The sequence below is a fragment of the Zingiber officinale genome, chromosome 9B (genome assembly GCF_018446385.1).
Source record: "Zingiber officinale cultivar Zhangliang chromosome 9B, Zo_v1.1, whole genome shotgun sequence".
Classification (NCBI taxonomy): domain Eukaryota; kingdom Viridiplantae; phylum Streptophyta; class Magnoliopsida; order Zingiberales; family Zingiberaceae; genus Zingiber; species Zingiber officinale.
In genome coordinates this window covers 114,283,305-114,302,411 of record NC_056003.1, presented here as the reverse complement: position 1 = coordinate 114,302,411, position 19,107 = coordinate 114,283,305, and the positions used below count along the sequence as shown (strand labels likewise).

The window sequence follows — 19,107 nt, the reverse complement described above, 5'->3', positions numbered from 1 at the left end:
GCTTGCTGCCATTGTTGACGAAGCCTCAGTCCTAGCACGATTGCCGTGAGCTCTAGTTGAGGTCGCAGGGTTCTGCCGAGCCCTAGTTTCCACTGCCGAGTTCCTTCTTCACCAAATCCTTACGCTGTTAGGATTTGGGTTTTTGGCGGTGTACACTGTCAGCCATTTCTCCGGCCACAGAAGGTCACCAGCAGCTAGTTGTGAGGGGTGTTTCAGTTAGACACAAGGAACTGCCACCGTAGAGGTAATGGTTATGTTTTGGGAACATAGTTTGGAAGGAAAATTGATGATTTGGTTTGTTTGTTTTGTTCCCAGCAGTTGCCCCTGTTCCGGCAGCCCTCATTTCAGCAGTAAACGATTAGCAACAATCAGTGGCTGTGATTTGAGGTAAAGTGTAGGATCGTGATACATTTTGTAGTGAATTTGAATTATATGGTTAGTAGGTTGACTTAGGGTTTTGCCCTAAATAGTTCTTAAGAATTTATTTAGCTATTTATGTAAATTATAGCTAAATAAAATATATTTATTTGTTCGTGACTTAGGATTTTGACGCGAGACGAGTATCTCGACGTTGGCTTTGGACCGGATACGATCCTTTCTTTTTTTGGAGGCGGGTACTTTGACTTATGTCTTTTGATATACATGATAAAGTGTCTAACATATAGCAAGAATTGTGTTTCCATTTGATTCGGTTGGTCACTACATGATCTGTTACATGTTGTTTGTTTATTTATTATGTACTGCATGTTATTATTTATCTGACCATACATGCTTTCGGTAGTGACCCAACCATGTGATACATCATGTTCAGGACCTAGGGTTTATATGATACCCTATCTGTTTGTGTACCTTCCATCCGATACATTGACTTGTGGTACACCTTTTATTTATGTATGGATCTTGCTATGCTATTCATGAGATTGTCATGCTTAGTATCATGCATCATGTTTGCATTCTGTGCGATTGTCGGCTCCACTATGGTTGAGCCCATCGCCAGTTACATGTACTGCACACACCACCACCACCCATGGATTAGTTGTATATCAGGCAGGTGTGTGGCGGTTCTGCTGTTTGCTCCGTTAGTCGTGACGGCAGACAGTTCCGCTCTGCTTGGCTCCGTTGGCATTTAGTGTAGCAGTGGTAGCCGGCAGATGGTGGACTCGTTTGGCTCCGCTGGTCGAGACTCGGTGGTAGCCAGAGATTTTTCCTCCCGTCATTGTGTGGAGATGAGAGCATTGAGCTCCCCATTTATGATTTGGGGCCAGAGGATACGACACAATCCGTCCACTCAGTCACCGTCGGAGCGGTGATGTCCGAGTGCACGATCACCATATGCATTTATTGCATTTTATTGTTGTGATTGTTGCACTTATATGCATTTGTATGGATGCATTTGATTGACATGCATATGATTTCTTCGGTCCGACGACCTGCTACCTTTGTACCTTGATTCCGGTTAGTACTTATCTCCGATTTCGTTTCAATTGCATTTATTCCTTCTCGTATTCGGGAGACTGTACGCATGATTAGTGTTGTCTGTTATTTGTTTTATTATGCATATCAGTTGTATAGCTGAGTGTTGGACTCACCCCGTCTCCATTGTTGATATTTTCAGTTTGAGGCCGTCGCTGGCCCCCCATCTGCACGTAGAGCCAGTTCTCTACTAGTTCGTTATTTGTTTTTATTTAGCCTTTTTCTATATCAGACTTTGTTTTAGTATTGTTTTTAGATTTTTCCTATGGATATTGTATGGAGTGATACCTTTTGATGGATTTTTGATATGATATTGGATTTCATTCTACTACGTGCCTGCCTGGACGGCAGAAGAGGTGAGTTCGTTGGATTTGAGCTTTACGAGTGTAGTGGAGTAGGGTGGATTTCGAGTCAGAGTCCTATTGTTATTGATTACTATTATTAACTGCGTGGTTGTGACAGCTAGAGGCTGAATATCTTTATAAACTGTGTGGTGTTTGTTTTAATTTGTGTTATTATTCCAGCCGCATGTGGCTGTGGTGTATAGTGCTTGTAGAAAAGTTTCAGATTGTCCGCCGTACAGGGGAGATGCTGCCGAAATTTCTTCGGACAGAGACTCCTCCGGGGCGTGACAGCTAGTCCCCTGCAGACCACGAGGGCTTATTGATCTTTTGGTTTTCTTCTTTATTAGACTATGTTTAGACTTGTTTTGTTTTGATACTTGGAGCTTGTATGGATTGTACTTGTCGATGGATTTTTACTTGGATTTATTTTACTACATGCCTGCCTAGACGGCAGAAGAGGTAAGTTGATCTTATCATCGGATTTGCGTTTTATGAGTGTAGTTGAGTAGGGTGGATTTTGAGTCTTCTTAGCATTTCATATTAAACTGCGTAGATGTATGTGTGATTGTTTGTCTATTGTTGTTATCTTATCATCGGATTTGCGTTTTATGAGTGTAGTTGAGTAGGGTGGATTTTGAGTCTTCTTAGCATTTCATATTAAACTGCGTAGATGTATGTGTGATTGTTTGTCTATTGTTGTTATTATTCCAGCCGCATGTGGCTGAGGTATATGGTGATATAGTAAAATTTCAGATTGTCCGCCGTACAGGGGAGATGTTGCCGAAATTTCTTCGGACAGGGACTCCTCCGGGGCGTGACACAAGATCTATAACATAATTTGAGCATGTAAAGATCTCTAGTTTCTAATGAAAAACAAATAGAAGAACATGAAACCTTTGTAGAGCAACCTCATGGTGATTAAAGCCTTAAAAATAGAATTTAAAACTACTCCTATCACATCCAAAACTTGCAAAATCTATAACATAATTTGAGCATGCAAAGATCTCCAATTTCTAATGGAAAATAGATAGAAGAACATGAAGCAATTATAGGGCAATATCATGATGAATAAACTCCTAAAAATAGTGATTAAAACCTAACCTATAGAATTTGCAACTTACTAGGCCTACAAATCCATGTGAGCATGAAAAGATCCCTAACTTCTAAGGGTAAACCAATAGCAAAACATGAGGTAAATTTTTGTACATCATCCAAATAAATAGCTCTTAAAAACAATTGTTAAACCCCTCCTATAAATCTGAAACACCCAAGATATATAATTCGAATTGAGCATAAAAAGGGTCTTCTATCTTCCAAGGGAAAATAATCAGAAGCATGTAACATTATGGAGTACAACATCCATATAACTAACTCCTAAAACATAATTTAAACTCCTCTTAAAGGATCCAAAACTTACATCAATCCCAAGCACCACTAGAGCATCAAATCTTGTTAGTTTTCAAGTAGAGATGAGAAAGGAAACTAAACCATAGTGCCATCTTTTCAAAACCGAAAGGAACATAGGGATAAGCTATAAAATTCAGGACTTACCATCTATACAAATCATTTAGAGCATAAGGAAAGAACCTTAATCATGGTATCATCCTCCCAAGACATACAAGAACATCAAAACTAAAGGGATCCAAATTCCACAAAATTATAGAAACTAACTAGTGCATTGAACAAAGTAGGGAACATGCACATTTTGTAAAGGAAAACATAATGAACAATCCTTAATAAATTAGTGAGGGAACTTCCCCTCATGAATCCGAAATCCTCATTATTACAAACCTTTAAAACTTAAGATGGAAACTTAAACTAGAGCATCACACATCAATCTATAGTACCCAAAATTTATAAGACTATAGAAACTAACTAGAGCATTACAAGTTAAGGAACATGCCTTGAGTACTTAGCTACTAACTCCTTGTCTTCCCTTGAAGCTCTATCACCGGTGGAGAAACAAAGGAAGAGGGAAATCTTCTTAGGGCCGGTGGCAATATCCCAAAGGGAGGCTTTTGAAGGTAAGGTTTAAATAAGAGAGGGAACTTAGGACTTTGTCTCAATTTTTTATTCCTATAAATTTTATATAAAATCTCATCCTAAGTTTTTATCTCTATCCTTTATCCATATCCATAATTATATAAATTTCATATATACTTATATAATTTGTATATGATATATTGTAGTTCTTAGTTAATATCTACAACATATACATTTTATAGGTTATATATGTTCACGTGAGACATATAAGTTGATATATAAATTCTTATACTTTTATTTAAATACTAGCTAGATTTTATAAATGCTAAGTCCCATATATTATTTTTATAAAACTTAATAGTAAGTCTAAATAAACCTATATACATGGTTATATAATTCCATATATATCCACATATATAAAATTTGTAAGTTATAGATTTATAAATGCTAAGTCATTTATATTATTTTTATAAAACTTAATACTAAATTTAAATAGAAACCTATACATATGGTTATATAATTCCATATATATCCACATATATAATCTGCATGTTTATACTAGTATAGTGATTAGTTATTAATCTTTTATTTAATTTTGTGTACATCATATATATTTTACTTCTATATTGTTTAAATGAATAACCTATAAGAAAATTTATAAGTCTTTATTAATTTACACATATTTGTATTCTACTATCTTCGTAATATAATTAATAAATTCATAATTAAATATGAATTCTAATTACTTACAATTAATCTCATAAATATCTTTAATTAAATAAATTTGAAATCTAATTAAATTTTAATTTAATCCAATAAATATTCTTAATTAAATAAATTCAAAATATAATTAAATTATAATTAATCCAATAAATTCTCTTAATTAAATAAATATAAATTCTAATTAAATTATAATTTAATCTAATAAATATCCTTAATTAAATAAGTGGTTTCAGACACTACAATTCCTCCCCCCTTAAATAAAATTTTGTCCTCAAAATTAACACTTACCAAATAATCCTGGGTAGCGACTTCTTATGTCTCCCTCGGTCATCTAAATAGCTACCTCCTAGGTGCAATTTGACCCCCTAACCTTGACCATTTTTATCACTTTACTCTGCAGCCTTTAAGCATGGGGTTCCTGGGAAGCATGCAATATATTCAATGTTGAAAATTTCTACAATTACTATACTATCCCTGAACATTCTCCTAAACTTACTTAGGAAAGAAAATTATAAACTTCGAAGACATGTTATGATCAAATGTTCGACTACGAGCATTAAGGTCCTAAGTTTTAAAAAATGAATTGTTCCAGATTTGGAAGTTAACTGCTATAATGTCATTTGAAACTAAGGGCAAAAACCATTCTATATTAGGGGGAAAATATTAGGTTGGACATAAAGCTAAAAATAATATTTTGACATCCAAACTAACAATTAATTAAGTCTAAGTAGTTTTAATCAATGTTACCCATACTATCAAACCTTTAACTAAACATTTTAACAAACTTTTCTTTTCTTCATGCACATAAGATATAAAGCATTTAAATTTACAGACTTGAGGCTTGACTCCGTGAGCTTCTCGGAACTCGCAGTAGGCACAACCCTTCTAGAAACTTTTACTCTGATACTAACTATAGCATCCCTAGTTTTTTCTTTATTTTTTTTAACAATTCATAAATGTAACTGTGGACGTCACTTGCTCATACTTTCATAGTGGTTTCTTAGTTCAAATAAAATTACATAGATGGTTCAAAAAATAACATAGCTAAATGTAGAAATTAAACTAGAAGATTTTCGGGTTGTACTACCATTGTTTCGAGCTAGCTCACTAGTCAATGTCTCCTCTCTCATTTGTTCCATTGTCTGAAAAAGAAAGGTTAAAGTTTATGAGTCAATAGACTCAGCATATTCAAAATCATGTCATGCAATAGTTAGCACCTATAATCTAGTGTACTAAGGGAAACCAAGTTCTAGGTAACTAGGGACCTTCCTACTAACATACCATGAACGCATGCATAATCTATAAATTGGTATTATAGATTTCATAAGGGTCAAATCAGAAAAGTAAGAATAATAAGAAAGTATATTTTAAGAAAATTTTTGATTAATCCAGTAGGTAGGAACCTATATTAGGTATCAAAATCATACTTAGATTTAATCTTTATGCATGTTTCTTTTAATTTGTATTATTATTTTTTTATATGCTTAAAATTGTCTAACTTTTTAAAATAAATTGTTTCATATCCTTTCTTTTTGAAATTAATTATATCTTATTTTTTTCATGAAAACAGTTTTTAATACTTATCTAAAGGAAAAATTTTGAAAATTTTTGACCGATATATTATTTTTTATGAATTTTTCAACAAAAATTGTATCATTAAAATTAAAATTATTTCACAGAGTTAGTTTTGATTTTTTTTTGTGATAAAAAATCATGTTCTTTGTCAAGGAAAATTCTTTTGAAATATTTTAACTATTATTTAATTTTCTATGATTTTTTTTATCAAAATGCTAATTTTTAATGTTATAAATTCTCAAACATTTGTTTTTTTTAAATTTTTTTTACAGATATAATTCTTATGTTACATACTCAGAAAATTTTGCAAGATTTTTCAAGCTCAAAATCTCATTTTAAATAATTTTTTTGAAAATATATCTCTCTATATAGAATAATTAATTACTACTTATATTAGATTGGTTTATTAGTGAATTTTTTTCACTATTCTAAATTATTGTGTTTAACCATGACAAATTTTTTTAATAATTTTTCATAGACTAAAAATAATTTTTATTTTTTTTAAATACGAGTTTTTAAATCGTAGAAATTTAGATTTTTGAAAAATAAATCTCATAATTTTTTGAAGTATTAATTACAGTTGATGCAACCCTTAGAATTTTTTTTTCAAAATATTTTTGATAGTTTATCCCTATTTTTAATGTGATCAAAGGGGGAGAAAAAAATGTTAAGTCTAGGGGATTTTTTTTGTTCTAATTTACATATTTAATGCTTTAATTTGCATATTTATTTACTTTACTATTCAGGTTAATCCTAGCTTAAATTGCGCGCGTTGATATACATCAAAAAGTGAGAGATTGTAAGTATCCCGTTGTGGTTTTTGATGTGATCAACTAAATTAAGTTAGGTCCTATGTATTTGATCATTGTGTCTAAGTGTGCAGAAACTTAGGAACATAAGAAGTCGAGCGGAAGACGCAGCTAGTGAGAAGGATGACATGGGAAGGAAGTAGATGGGCTCGGTGCGTCCGGGGGACGAGGTGCTGCGGAAGAGTAAGCTGGCGGACGAGAATGAAGCACGCGACGTTTCCGAGGGATGAGTAACCGAAGCGGAAGATTTCTCTAGGAGAGAAGGTCGGAATTGGGTTGGGGTGAGCTTAACTCTGGAAGGCTAGAGGATCACCTAAGCAACCGAAGAAGAAGGCAGCGATTAGAGAAGGCATTGGATGGTCAGCGCGTGGCTGATCGATCCTGGCACCTGAACCGTCCGCGCCCCCATACAAGATGGTCTAGGCACCTGTACAAGATGGTCCGGGCGCCCGAACCACTTTGGTGCCGACAGGGCGACTTGACGCTGTGGATCAACTTTGGGTCAACGTCAGCAATGGTCTGGGCGTCCGGATGTGCACCCGGGAGTGGATAAAAAATTATCTTCGCACTATTGCAAGGTCGTTGCATGGAGATAGAGTTTGTCACACTGGGGCACCCGGATAGAGTTCGGACGCCTGAATCGTGTCATGTCAGCAAACAGTCATATTCGACCAGCAAACTATAAATAGAGTCCTGATCTCAGTAGTTTAACACAATACTTGTAAACAAGTTATGTACTTCAGTTTTTAATTATGTTCTTCACTTTTCTGGGCTTTCAAAGTTGTAAGAGGCTACTCTGCCTTTGGGAGAAGGAGATTTTAGTGAGCTACATTGGTCTTGAATTAGCAATATTCTAATTGCAAACCAAGTAAATATTATTGCCTCTTTCTTTATTTGATGCATTTAATTCTCTATTATTTAATAAGTATTTGTTTAACTTAGTCCAAAGATTGAGAAGAGTTTGAATTTTTATTTCAAGCAATTCACCCCTTTTGCTGGCCGCACAGGGACCTACAAACCGGACAAACAGATTTTGGTAAACCTAAGTATTATTTTACCAATACTATTTTGCATTACTATTATTGCTGTTGTGCTAATTTAGTATTGCAGAAAAAATGTTAGTGGATTAGCCGATCTGATGCTAAGTGGTTAAGGTCCAAATAGGTCTAGAGGATTCGATATTCGGCAGGTAAGTTGAGGTAAGCTTCTAGAGAAAGTACGTGAGGTCATGTCTCGCCAGGGACAACTTTAGGTGTTGATCCAACTAGAGAAACTGACAGAGGTTTCTAAGTTGAAATCAGGATAGCTCTTACTATCTTATTCATGCATTAATATATCTGTCTAATTTTGTTTTGCATGACCACTGTTATTATTGTTGTGCTAACTATTTTGTAGATAAAATAAAGTTTCGAGTTGACCAAGGGTTATGTATGAGATGGTATGGGCTTGGATTCAGGGTGCTAGCAAGGTAAGCAACCTCCACCTCTTCCACCAGCTTTGATTGACAATGACGAAGATTGGTGGTTTAGTGCCTTGATGATCACATACAACATTTTGTATTGCTTGTGCTAGACTACTTGTTGTTGAATATATTATAACCTTTTTTTTTTAGACTATTGTTAACTTAATGTATGGATTAATGCTTACCTAGCTGTGTGTCATTTCTATGGTTTTATTTTTCTTATTGTAATTGACTATTGCATATTGTCACCTTATATATTGTTGTTATAATTCTATTTGCATTTCCCTTTTATGTTCTATGCATGGTTATAGGGGGAGTTGTGTGTTTTCTCTTTTTTGATATTTGCTAAAGGGGGAGATGTAGGTGATTTAAGTTTGTGTGATGATATTATTTGTGATGATATTCTTGTTGTTTGACATGATTATGTATTTATGTTCATGATGACATTGACTAGTGTATGACATGGTTGTATGATATAATTGTCTCTTGGTATTGTTATAATATTGTTAGAGAACCTTAACTTAAATACATGCTCAAATATTAAAAAAGAGGAGATTGTTGGTGCAATCATGCCCTGGATGTGGAGTTTTATGTTTGACAATATTTAAGTTAAGGAAGATTGTGGAATCTCACTTGTGTGACAAATGTACAGGAAAAATCTTGTAGGTCTGGAGATCAAATTTAAGACAGGAAAGTCCAAGGAGGATCGAGGTTAGATTCTTGGTAAGAGAAGCCCTCGCTAGTCTGGTGATCGGATGCAAGGCAGAGAAGTCTAAAATTAAAGGTTGAAGGCTAGAGTCTTAGCAAAAAAAAAAAAAAAGACCAAGCATATTAGGAGATTGGATGCAGGGGGAATGAATACTCGGAGATGAGGAAGCTTCAGACATGGAAGTCTAGAGAGCAAGAGCTTCATCTAGTATGATGTATTTATGGGGCAAAGGTAGCTGAAGATAGATATATTTCAACCATTAGAATGGTTGAAAATAGTATAATAGTCTATTGATATCGTGTATCAATAGATAGATACACTATAAAATTGGAGGTGTTTATAGTTGAGGGTTTAAGGTTGTAAAACTCAAATTTAGGCAGAACAATATATTGTTATAGATTAGCAATTGATTGATGAGTTAAACCCTAAATAGGTTGAGGGTTTTGTGCATCAATCGATTGTTAGGGTTAACTAGTCAATTGATGTGTAAACATCCAAATTGGGATTTTACTTAGTAACTCTAAAGTCAACTAGAAAACTCAATTGATCATATTTTGGAGTGAATAGAATGTTCACAATTCGACTGGACAACTCGACTGATTGGTATCAACCGATTGTTATCATGTATCAATAGATTGATTAGCCTTTTTGAGAGCATATAAAGTTTTTGATTCAACAGTCCAACTGTGTGCCAAAGTTTTCTATTATTTTCTCAAAGATGGTGCGAAAAGAGCTATTTACACACTCTCTAACTCCCATTGGTCCCAACAGATGAGACTGTGTAGTGGTTGCATATGCTTGATAGATAGCCGCATAAGCTCAAAAATTAGTTTGAGATGACAATGCATGACTCTGCTCTAAGGTATTGTTGAGGATTGGTCACAATAAAGAAGCAAGTTTGTGCCCTTCGATTGTTGCTTTGATACCTTGTTGCAAGTTTGATATTAAAGTTATAACAATTCACCCATAGTAGTTTCTTCTACTCATATATGTTATTCATCTATCTAATATTATATCTAGGCTATGTTCTAATATGTTTGTTACTCATTTAAGGCCCAAACAAACACCTTAATTAATTATATGTTTAAGCTATTACTTACTTGTATTTGCTTTTTTTCTTCTTCTCGTTCTCAAATGTTATCCCATTTCAAGACCACAAAAGTTCTGGTTATAATGTTGTGTTGAGATTATTGAATCTTGTTGAGGATGCCTTCACCTTTCAATAGGACCCACCTATCAAATTTTGCCTCTAAAGTAAGTAAACTCCCCTTCTCAGTTTCCAATCCATGGGAAAACAGCCCATAAAGTAGAGGATGCCACAAGTGAATTTCCACATTGAGACCTATTTAGACCACCTTATATTGACAATTATAAATCAGACTATAATAGTTAGCGAGAAAAGTTTAACACAAAAAGAAGTTGAGTTGGGTGGATGTATAATTACTATATATGTGTAATGTTCTATTCGATGTATGTGTCATCTTTCTATTTCTTTTCAAATTGGCAAAGTACTAGAACGATCTGTTTAATTTGTAATTCAAACTTTTGGGAAGAACCCTTTAGATATTAGGGGTTAGCCTACCCTCCGAAACCTTTGCAAATATATGGAGAAAAGGAAGCTAAGATAACCTTTATTAATGCGAAAACTAAGCATACACTTGCACACTTTTTTTTGTTCTTTTGGGCATACAAATAGAGGGGTAGATGCATGCATGCATAATCCTATGGTAGATTGCTAGCATGGAACTAATTTAAACCCTATGACATGGAAATTGGTAAAAGGAAACATGTAGTGGAAGTAAGTCATGATTCATATCTAATCATATAATGATGTTAATTATCTTGTGCGATCAGCTCCACAAGGGTCAAGAGACTGTGATGATTGGGATGATCTCAAAGCCCTCTCCTATGGGCCCCTTTGCCTTGTCCAAGCCTCCTTCAGTGTTTTCGTCCACTTTCTTTAAGTTGCACAGAGCAGTCGATTGTAGCAACTCTGAAGGAGGAGCGGCAGTGAGTTCCATTATCTTCACTATGTGCTCGGGCACGGTTGGCTCCACGACGACATTCTTCTTCTTCTTGTACACTACATAGAGCAACATTTGTGCGACTCCAAACAAGAATCCTAGCACATTGGGAAGCTGCAAAACAAAACAAAACAATAACAATAAGAATGCAATGCATTGATATCTAGCTATAACAAAAATAATGTGCATTCAAATGCATTGAGCATCCACAGTACCTGAACATAGATGTCCTTGGTAAACAGGCCATATCCGAACCAAGCAATTGCGCTCAAAGTGAGGAAGAATGAGAGAAAGAATGGCATGAACTCTACGCTCTTGGTGCGTATGACGACCCTCTATGTTAGCAATCACCAAAGAACCTTGTTTAGTTAGTTCAAAAAAATGGCATGAAAAAAAACTATTTTTTTTGTTTGTGTTTCAAAAGAAAGGGCTTACAATGACGCTAAGTGGAGCAGCAAAAACACTAACAGAGAAGCCAACACAGATCCAACCAAGTAAAACCACACGCTTGGAGCCACTAGTTAGCAGTTGAGTTAAAAGAACTATCCCAGCGAAGCCTAGCACATCCAAAAGCAGGAATATTTGGATGCAAAATACCTGCATGAATGCATGAACATGTCACGTATCTACATATGCATACAAAGTAGTGATTAACAATTTATATGGGCATACCCTAGCTTTCTTGGGGGCATAGATGAGGTAGATGGTGATGTAGGTAGTCTCGATGAACAGACCGAAGGAGTTAATGGTGATGAGGAGGAGGGAATCAGTCTTGACAAAGGCGTAGTAGATCCACAACATGCAGCTGAATAATGAAACCACGTATGGCACCGAGTGGAACCCCTCTGTTGATTTCTTTCGGTAAATTCGATAAAATGTTGGGCTGTTCATCAGTTCATATTACAAATACATGAGCAAGTTAATGAAATAATATTGAGTGAGTAACTATATTAATATAATACTCACATTGGGGCAAGAAAAACCATGAAGGAGATAATGTTGCCTGCATTAAGCAAATGAAATAATATGATCAACATATTTTTGCATGCATGCAGTGAGCATAAGATTGAAATGTGATATATATACTAAGAAGACAAATACATGCAGGTAAAGAAGACATGAAGAGATGATGAGTAAAGGGAAAATGAATTGAAAGAGTGGTATGTCAATGGACCTAGGATGCCAAAGGCAAATGGCAAGGGGTGTTGCAGGGACAGGCCGGCCATGGCTTTAATTTGTCTGTCAAAGAAGAAGAAGTGAATCTCTAAAAAATTTGATCCAAGAGCAATCTCTCTCTCTCTCTCACTTCTCAAAGAAAAAAACTAAAGGATGAGAGAACTAGATGAGCCTTGATCTCACTTCTCACAACTGCTACTTTGAACGAGAGGAGAAAGGTCCTTTTATAGGAGAGGCCAGTGGAGTAAATATTGCAAGCCCTGTGTGAGGTGGGGCATGACTTGTCACTGTCATCAACCTACGGTAATGCCATCGTATATATGCAACAAAATGGTTGAAGTTGGTTAAATTCAAGTGATATATGATCTGTATATTTAAATTATTTTTAAAATAAAATTTGCCTAAATAAAATACATGCATTATCATCATTAAAAAAAAAACAGACCTCTACTGTTTTCTTTTAGGCAAATTAAAGAAAGAAGCTTGTTTAAGTTAAATCTATGCATCAGACATGACTCAATCACATGTTGGACATGACAACAGCACTAAGCTAGCTCCCACCTATTTCCCAATGAACAGTTAATTATTTACAGAAAAATCTAGAGATGGTTTTTTTTTAAAAAAAATATATATAACAGTTTTTTAATTAACTAATTTGTTGATGAAAAGATGGTAGAGGAGCCACCTTCATAGGCTTAATAAGTATTGTACTACTGAAGCCACTGGAGGAACAAAGTAAAGTTTTGTCAACTTTGTTGTCTTCCTCTATTTCTATCCTGTTCATTTTATAGTATTTGCTTCTTTGGCCTGATCAAACCAACCTGAGTCATCCCATAATTATGCCATTTTTACATCATGTATGATCACGGTTTAGATTTTCGAGTTGTGTTGGATGATACAAACAAAATTTATCATTGTGCTCTTTTTGACATGCACATGAAACTTGTTAATGAATGTGATATTGGAGGGCTTATGTGAACAAGGCTTCTTCAAGGCCTTCTTCTATGAAACTTTTGTGAATACAAATAAACTAGATATTTCAATTAGACCATGTGCATGGTCTTCCATGAGCTAGAATTCCCCTATTTCTTCTTCCTCCTCCTTTCCTTGATTCTTCAATGATAATCAACACTCAATCAGCATCATACATCACCAACACCTTTCATGTCAATTGAGGATCAAAACTCAATATAGAATTGGATTTTGAATCTTGTGTATGACCATTTTTTAAGTCACTTACCACATTTTTTTTTTTAAATCGTGTACAATTTAGTAGACCATTTGCAATGATTTTGGACATGATTCCATGATAAAGAAGACACATTTCATGCGTATAATTAACTACGGGGAGTGAGTGAGTGTTTATAGAATTTGTATATCTAGTCTCAAACAGCCACTGCCTAACTCAAGATGTCATCATGGCTCCGTAACCAAACTCTACAATCGAAAACAAAACCCTTAGATACCCATTGATGGAAACTAGATCATTCACCCATGCACCTACCCAACCGATAAGACATTCCTTTAATTTTGCTTTTCATGATCATGAATCTTGATAGCTTTTAACTCTAATCTTTATTACTAAATTTAGTCTAGAATCTCTACCCAACTATCAAAAGCTAAAGCGGAACTTACAAGGAAAAAAAGGGAAGATAAGACTATGAGGAGCATATGTACAATAAGCTGCCTTCACTATGATTTGGATTCCAACACATCTTAAACTAGTTTGCAGCTTGTTCTAAGCAAAGGAAGATCATAAATAAGATTCTACAATTTGTAGCAAAGTTTCCATGAAACCAAAGAGACTTTCTTCGCCAACCAATAAACAAACCGAAATCGGTAAGATAGAAAGAAACTCACCCATGGTTTATTCTTTAACTTCAACAATATTGTTTTTGTACTTCTTCTATAGATTATGCCTCACAACTAGAAAGATTCTTATGGTAGTGCATGCTTCGTAAATAAAATGTAGACCTACCAACAAAAGCTGCAGCTCCAACTCCAAATCAATTTTCTCTAGCCAATAAATATAAGAACTTCAATTTGATTGACTTGATAAAATAAATGATTGCCAGTTGAGGGCAGACACTAAGATTCCAGTTTGCACTTACAGCTTTGTGAAATGGTAAGCCCCCCTTAGCTTGTGTTATATGTGTGTGCAATGAAAGCAAAGTCAACTGTTCCATTCATTTACCCCCTTTCAATAAATCAACAAGTGAAACATAAAGAGCAAAGCAGTGTTGTAGGAATATGTTTGTCGAAACAGATTGAGTACTTAGGGTTTGGAATATCCTCTTAGATTTTTTTCATCCTCCATCTCTTCACTCAGTAGCAAACATCTCATCTACATGATGAAGCAACAATCAAACTGAAGAACTAAACAGCAATCATCATTTTTAGCACAAAGTGCATTACTCCATCTCGGCGGCAAGGTTCACGATCGACTTGTCGTTAAACCGTGAAGTTTAGTCTATCAAGGATTAACTTTGAGACTGAGTGATCCATAGAAATCTTGCTCAATTCTAGAGGTGGAAAGCAAGGGAATATTCTTGGCGAATTGTTGCTCAGCAGAGGGTCCAAATTCATATAAGAAACCGGAGAAAGAAGGAGTTCTTGAGGCTTGATTCAGAGATGAAGAGCACTGAAATGGCAAGCTCCTCTGGCCTCCACTTTGGCTTCCATTTTTGATGCCTAGGTAGGCAAGGGAGAGTAATGACATGCATGCAAGCATTCTTAATTAGGCCTTTCTCTCTCTCGCTCTCTCTCTCTCTCTCTCACACACACACATGGTAATGATCATTCTAAGGCAAGTTCATATTTACCCTCCTTTTAAGCCATTTTAGGGTTCGGGAGATGGAGTCGTCAAGAATAATGTAGATGAGCAAGTTGAAGTATAAAGTGGTGGGAAATAGGATGGAAGGCACGCAGTCCTTTTCTTTGCTATGAAGGGCAGGGTGGCCTGAGGAAATCTAGAATCTCATGGTGCATGCTTGTGTGGCATTGCCAAATCTGAGTCTTCACCCAACAATGTGGATAAGGTCTAGTAGTTTAGGTCCACCAAATCTATGGTAGCTCTACTTCTTTGGGGCTAGCCAGCTCATGGCTTAGCATTCTTGGGGGACCTTTAGACAATTTCTCACAAGGTCCTTTTAATCTACCATTCATCAACTACTACTGTTTTATACATCAATAGAATGCGAAGATTAATTCGGTTGAACTAATCCATATTTTTGTATAGATGCACCGATCACGTGTTGAATTGTGTTAGTTGAGTGGATCTGTAACTCGTTAATGTTCATGAACATAGATATCGAATACATGTATTATATTTGTATATGGGATCAATATAATACACATGCTTAGATAAATTTGTTAGCATATTTGTTAAAAACATGTAATGGAATAGGACATGGCAAGTTGCAAGGGTTGCCTGAGAACAGCTGGTCTCAACTGGGGCCTTCATTGGCGTTGCCAGATCATGTCCTACAGTGCTTTTGCTTTGCATGCCCTTTTGAATCCTGGCAAGGGGCGTGCCAAATGCCCTTACCGAAAGGCTGAGTACCTGAAGCCAAGTTCAGCATTAACAGTGAGCATGAGTGTCATTGACCTTTGCAGTGATATATATATATGTCAAAGAAGAACAATGGCAGTCTAATAATTGATGAATTACTTAGGGTTTGTTGCCACAACACCTTCCCTCTGTCTGATAGTGTCCAAGGTAGGACAGCTGATTTTGTGTGGGTGGATGGTATTGGAAAATTTGATCATTGGCAGGTCTAAATGATGGGCTGCCAAATTTGAATTGTTAAAAATTGATGACCATAAAGTGGATAGTCATTTTTTTAAAAGGTAAATTTACTCCCACCAAAACGGTGCAACGGTAGTCCGGTGAGCTTTTGCTAGGGTGAAACCATTTCTGTAGCTTTTGTAACTTGCATTGTTGAGACAGACTTCTTTCATGATCTTCTAGAACTCTTTTTTATTTTAGAGCTAAACTCTCATGCTAGAGGCCAAATTTGTAAAGGATGACGTACATCTAATAGAGGAAAAGTTATTAGAAAATAAGTTATTTTTTTAAAGGGGATTACTACTCAAGGGTGGAGCCCGGCTTTGCTGTACCAGGGCTTTAGCCGTGGGCCACCCGAATGCCACTTTACTTTATTACCTTCATATTTCTCAATTTTAAAGTAAATTCCATATTATTAGCCTGAGGTCTAATACGTTGGGTTACAATGATTACAAATAAAGTTCTATGTTAAAAATATATAAAAAAAGATCATGGACTTATGAAGGAAAGATATCTTTATTGGTATGAAGTTTTTTCTGGTTAATTAGAATTCAAAAATAAAGTCATAAGGATTTAGGTCAAAGTGAACAATATCATATCAGTGTGGAGATATGTGAATTTCTTTGATCCTAACAATTGGTTTCGGAGCCATGTACACCAATGGCTTCGACAAGATCCCTCTAAGTGGCAAAGTTAACCAAAGATAACTACATAATGTGGAGTATACAAATAGAGGCTCTATTAGGTTCCCTTAATGTATGAGACCTTGTGGAGACCGACTATACTATAGCTGAAACAAGCGATGAGAATGAGCAAACTCTTAAGGCGATGAAGAAAAGTGAGAGGAAGGTTTTATTCACTATCTATCAAGGAGTAGATGAAGCCACTTTTGAGTTGATTGCTTTAGCAACAATGTCACAAGAGACTTGAGAGATATTGAAGACAGCATATGATGGAGTAGATAAAATAAAGAAGATTCACCTATAAGTCCTACGAGCTCAATTTGAAGCACTACAACAAGAGACTTCAGAAACAATTTCTGATTATTTCTCCTGAGTTATTTTTGTTGTTCATCAAATAAAAAGAAATGGCGAGGAGTTGTAAGATGTTCGAGTCGTTGAAAAGATCTTAAGGTCTTTAGACTCAAAGTTTGATTTCATAGTTGTGGAGATTGAGGAATCAAAAGATTTGGAGATGATGGCTGTGTAAGAGCTTATGGGATCCCTTCAAGCATATGAACAAAGAATATTAAAGAAAAGTGAATGAAGAACTTTGGAGCAAGCACTCCAAGCCGAACTATCATTTAAGCAGAATGAATCATCCAGAGGAGGTCCTTAATAAGTAAGGGCTTCTACATATAGAGAGGTAGAGGTGGTCGTACTTCTAACTCCAATTGGCACACTCAAAATCAGAATGATGGAAATATAGGACATGGACATGGAAGAGGTCGTGGTGGAAGTCGAGGTCAAGGTCGTGGACGAGGTAGAAACATTAGATGAAGATATGATAAAACTAAATCTCAATATCGTATTTATAAGATGGTCATCACTATAATGAATGTTGGTATAACACTAACAATGGAGAAGAACAGGTGAACCTTATCAATAAGGAGGTGGACAATGAATGATCAGTATTGTTGATGGCATACGATGGGCTAGAATCTGTCTAGCCTATTATATGGTTTCTAGACATAGGAGCATCAAACCACATTTGTGGGAGAAATGAGTTGTTCACAAAGTTTGATGTGTGGCCAATAGGCAATATCACCTTCGGAGATCTATCACAAGGCCAATTAAATGAAAAGGTGACATTTTGTTTGAATTGTAAATGGAAAGAAAGTATGCATCTCAGATGTTTATTATATTCCTGATATAAAAAATAATCTTTTGAGCATTAGTCAATTATTAGAGAAAGGATATGATATACAAATGAATGACCTTTCTCTCTCAAGCCTATCCGCTTGATGTCATCTGATCCTTGACCCACTAGGACTTTCCTGCTCCTCGGTCAAACTAACCTATAAGGACTTCCTTGCCTCTTAGTCCACCCGACCATAGAGTCTTTCTCTCATTCTCATACTTTGTTACAAAGTCTCTCCTACATTCTTATTTCCTCATCCTAGTTCCACTAAAAATTCTAACAATTTGTATGAGAGTCCAGATTGCTAGAAGGACTAACCGCCGACTGTGCACAAGAGTCATTGCCCAATTGAGTTATGTGGGCGGAATATTCACCTCTAACAAAGGAATTGGAGGTTCCCACGTCTAGATCAAGATGACTTGACACCAAGAAAAGACATTCTAGTTGTGGCTAGGCAAGGAAGTACCTATCTCTTATCAGTCCCACATCAGCTTAGGGCCTTTTTAACCAGGGTAGAACCTAATTTCTTGATCCACCATTGTTGTTTCTTAAAGTTGAACTAAGGAAATATTAGAAAACAAGAGGTATTTCTAATATGGTCGTACTTCCAACTTGATATATCTCTAGTCCGCATTTAGGGCCTGTCAACAACTTGATATATCTCTTAGTCCATGACATGGGATTGCCAGTAACTATCACAACCAAAATCAACCGTGATGGATACAACCCATGAGGATTATCGCAGAGTGGTAGGCGTACGACATCAACGCCACGTCTCTGTCAGACCATGCTACTAACATGCAGTAGGCGGTTAGAGCCCCACTCTAGCCCACCTTTCTAATGGCCCACAGAGGGACATGACAACCCACATGGATGTTCAAACTTGATAGTATAAAAGGGTAAGCGTTGAGGGTTGAAGGTAATCACCTTTCTCTTAGCAAGCTTTTTTCTCCATGAGAAATAACTCTTCATTCTCTTTTCTCTTAGTTTAGTGCTAACTTGACCGTCGAAGGGGTCATGTTTGTGCCCATTGATGAGTGTTAAAGTGTAGGCCCAAGACCCGTTCGGGCGCATGCAAATAGGAGCTTTATCAAATTCGAATCTATGAGAAGCGATGCGGTTGAGCAAGGGAGCAGTAATGACCAACATTATTTTTAACTTCATTTGTGGAAAAGTGTTTGC

At 35.9% G+C, this 19,107-nt stretch overlaps 1 protein-coding gene across 1 annotated transcript; it reads right to left on the bottom strand.

Annotated features, from left to right (window-relative positions):
- Nucleotides 1-10,693: 10,693 nt before the first annotated feature.
- LOC122024341 (bidirectional sugar transporter SWEET14-like) lies at nt 10,694-12,476 on the bottom strand. The gene is made up of 6 exons (XM_042582954.1): nt 12,277-12,476; nt 12,069-12,105; nt 11,775-11,985; nt 11,538-11,699; nt 11,318-11,437; nt 10,694-11,216 (listed from the first exon to the last, which is right to left on the bottom strand). Exons 1-6 carry the CDS (start codon nt 12,326-12,328, stop codon nt 10,944-10,946), a joined length of 855 nt encoding a protein of 284 aa, XP_042438888.1. The 5' UTR covers nt 12,329-12,476; the 3' UTR covers nt 10,694-10,943.
- Between the last annotated feature and the right edge of the window lie 6,631 nt (nt 12,477-19,107).

Coding starts and splice junctions, on each gene's coding strand:
- LOC122024341 (XM_042582954.1), bottom strand. CDS start 12,328: ATGGCCGGCCTGTCCCTGCAACACCCCTTGCCATTTGCCTTTGGCATC. Junction 11,986..12,068: donor ATGGTTTTTCTTGCCCCAAT/GTGAGTATTATA, acceptor ACTGATGAACAG/CCCAACATTTTATCGAATTT. Junction 11,700..11,774: donor ATGCCCCCAAGAAAGCTAGG/GTATGCCCATAT, acceptor GCATTCATGCAG/GTATTTTGCATCCAAATATT.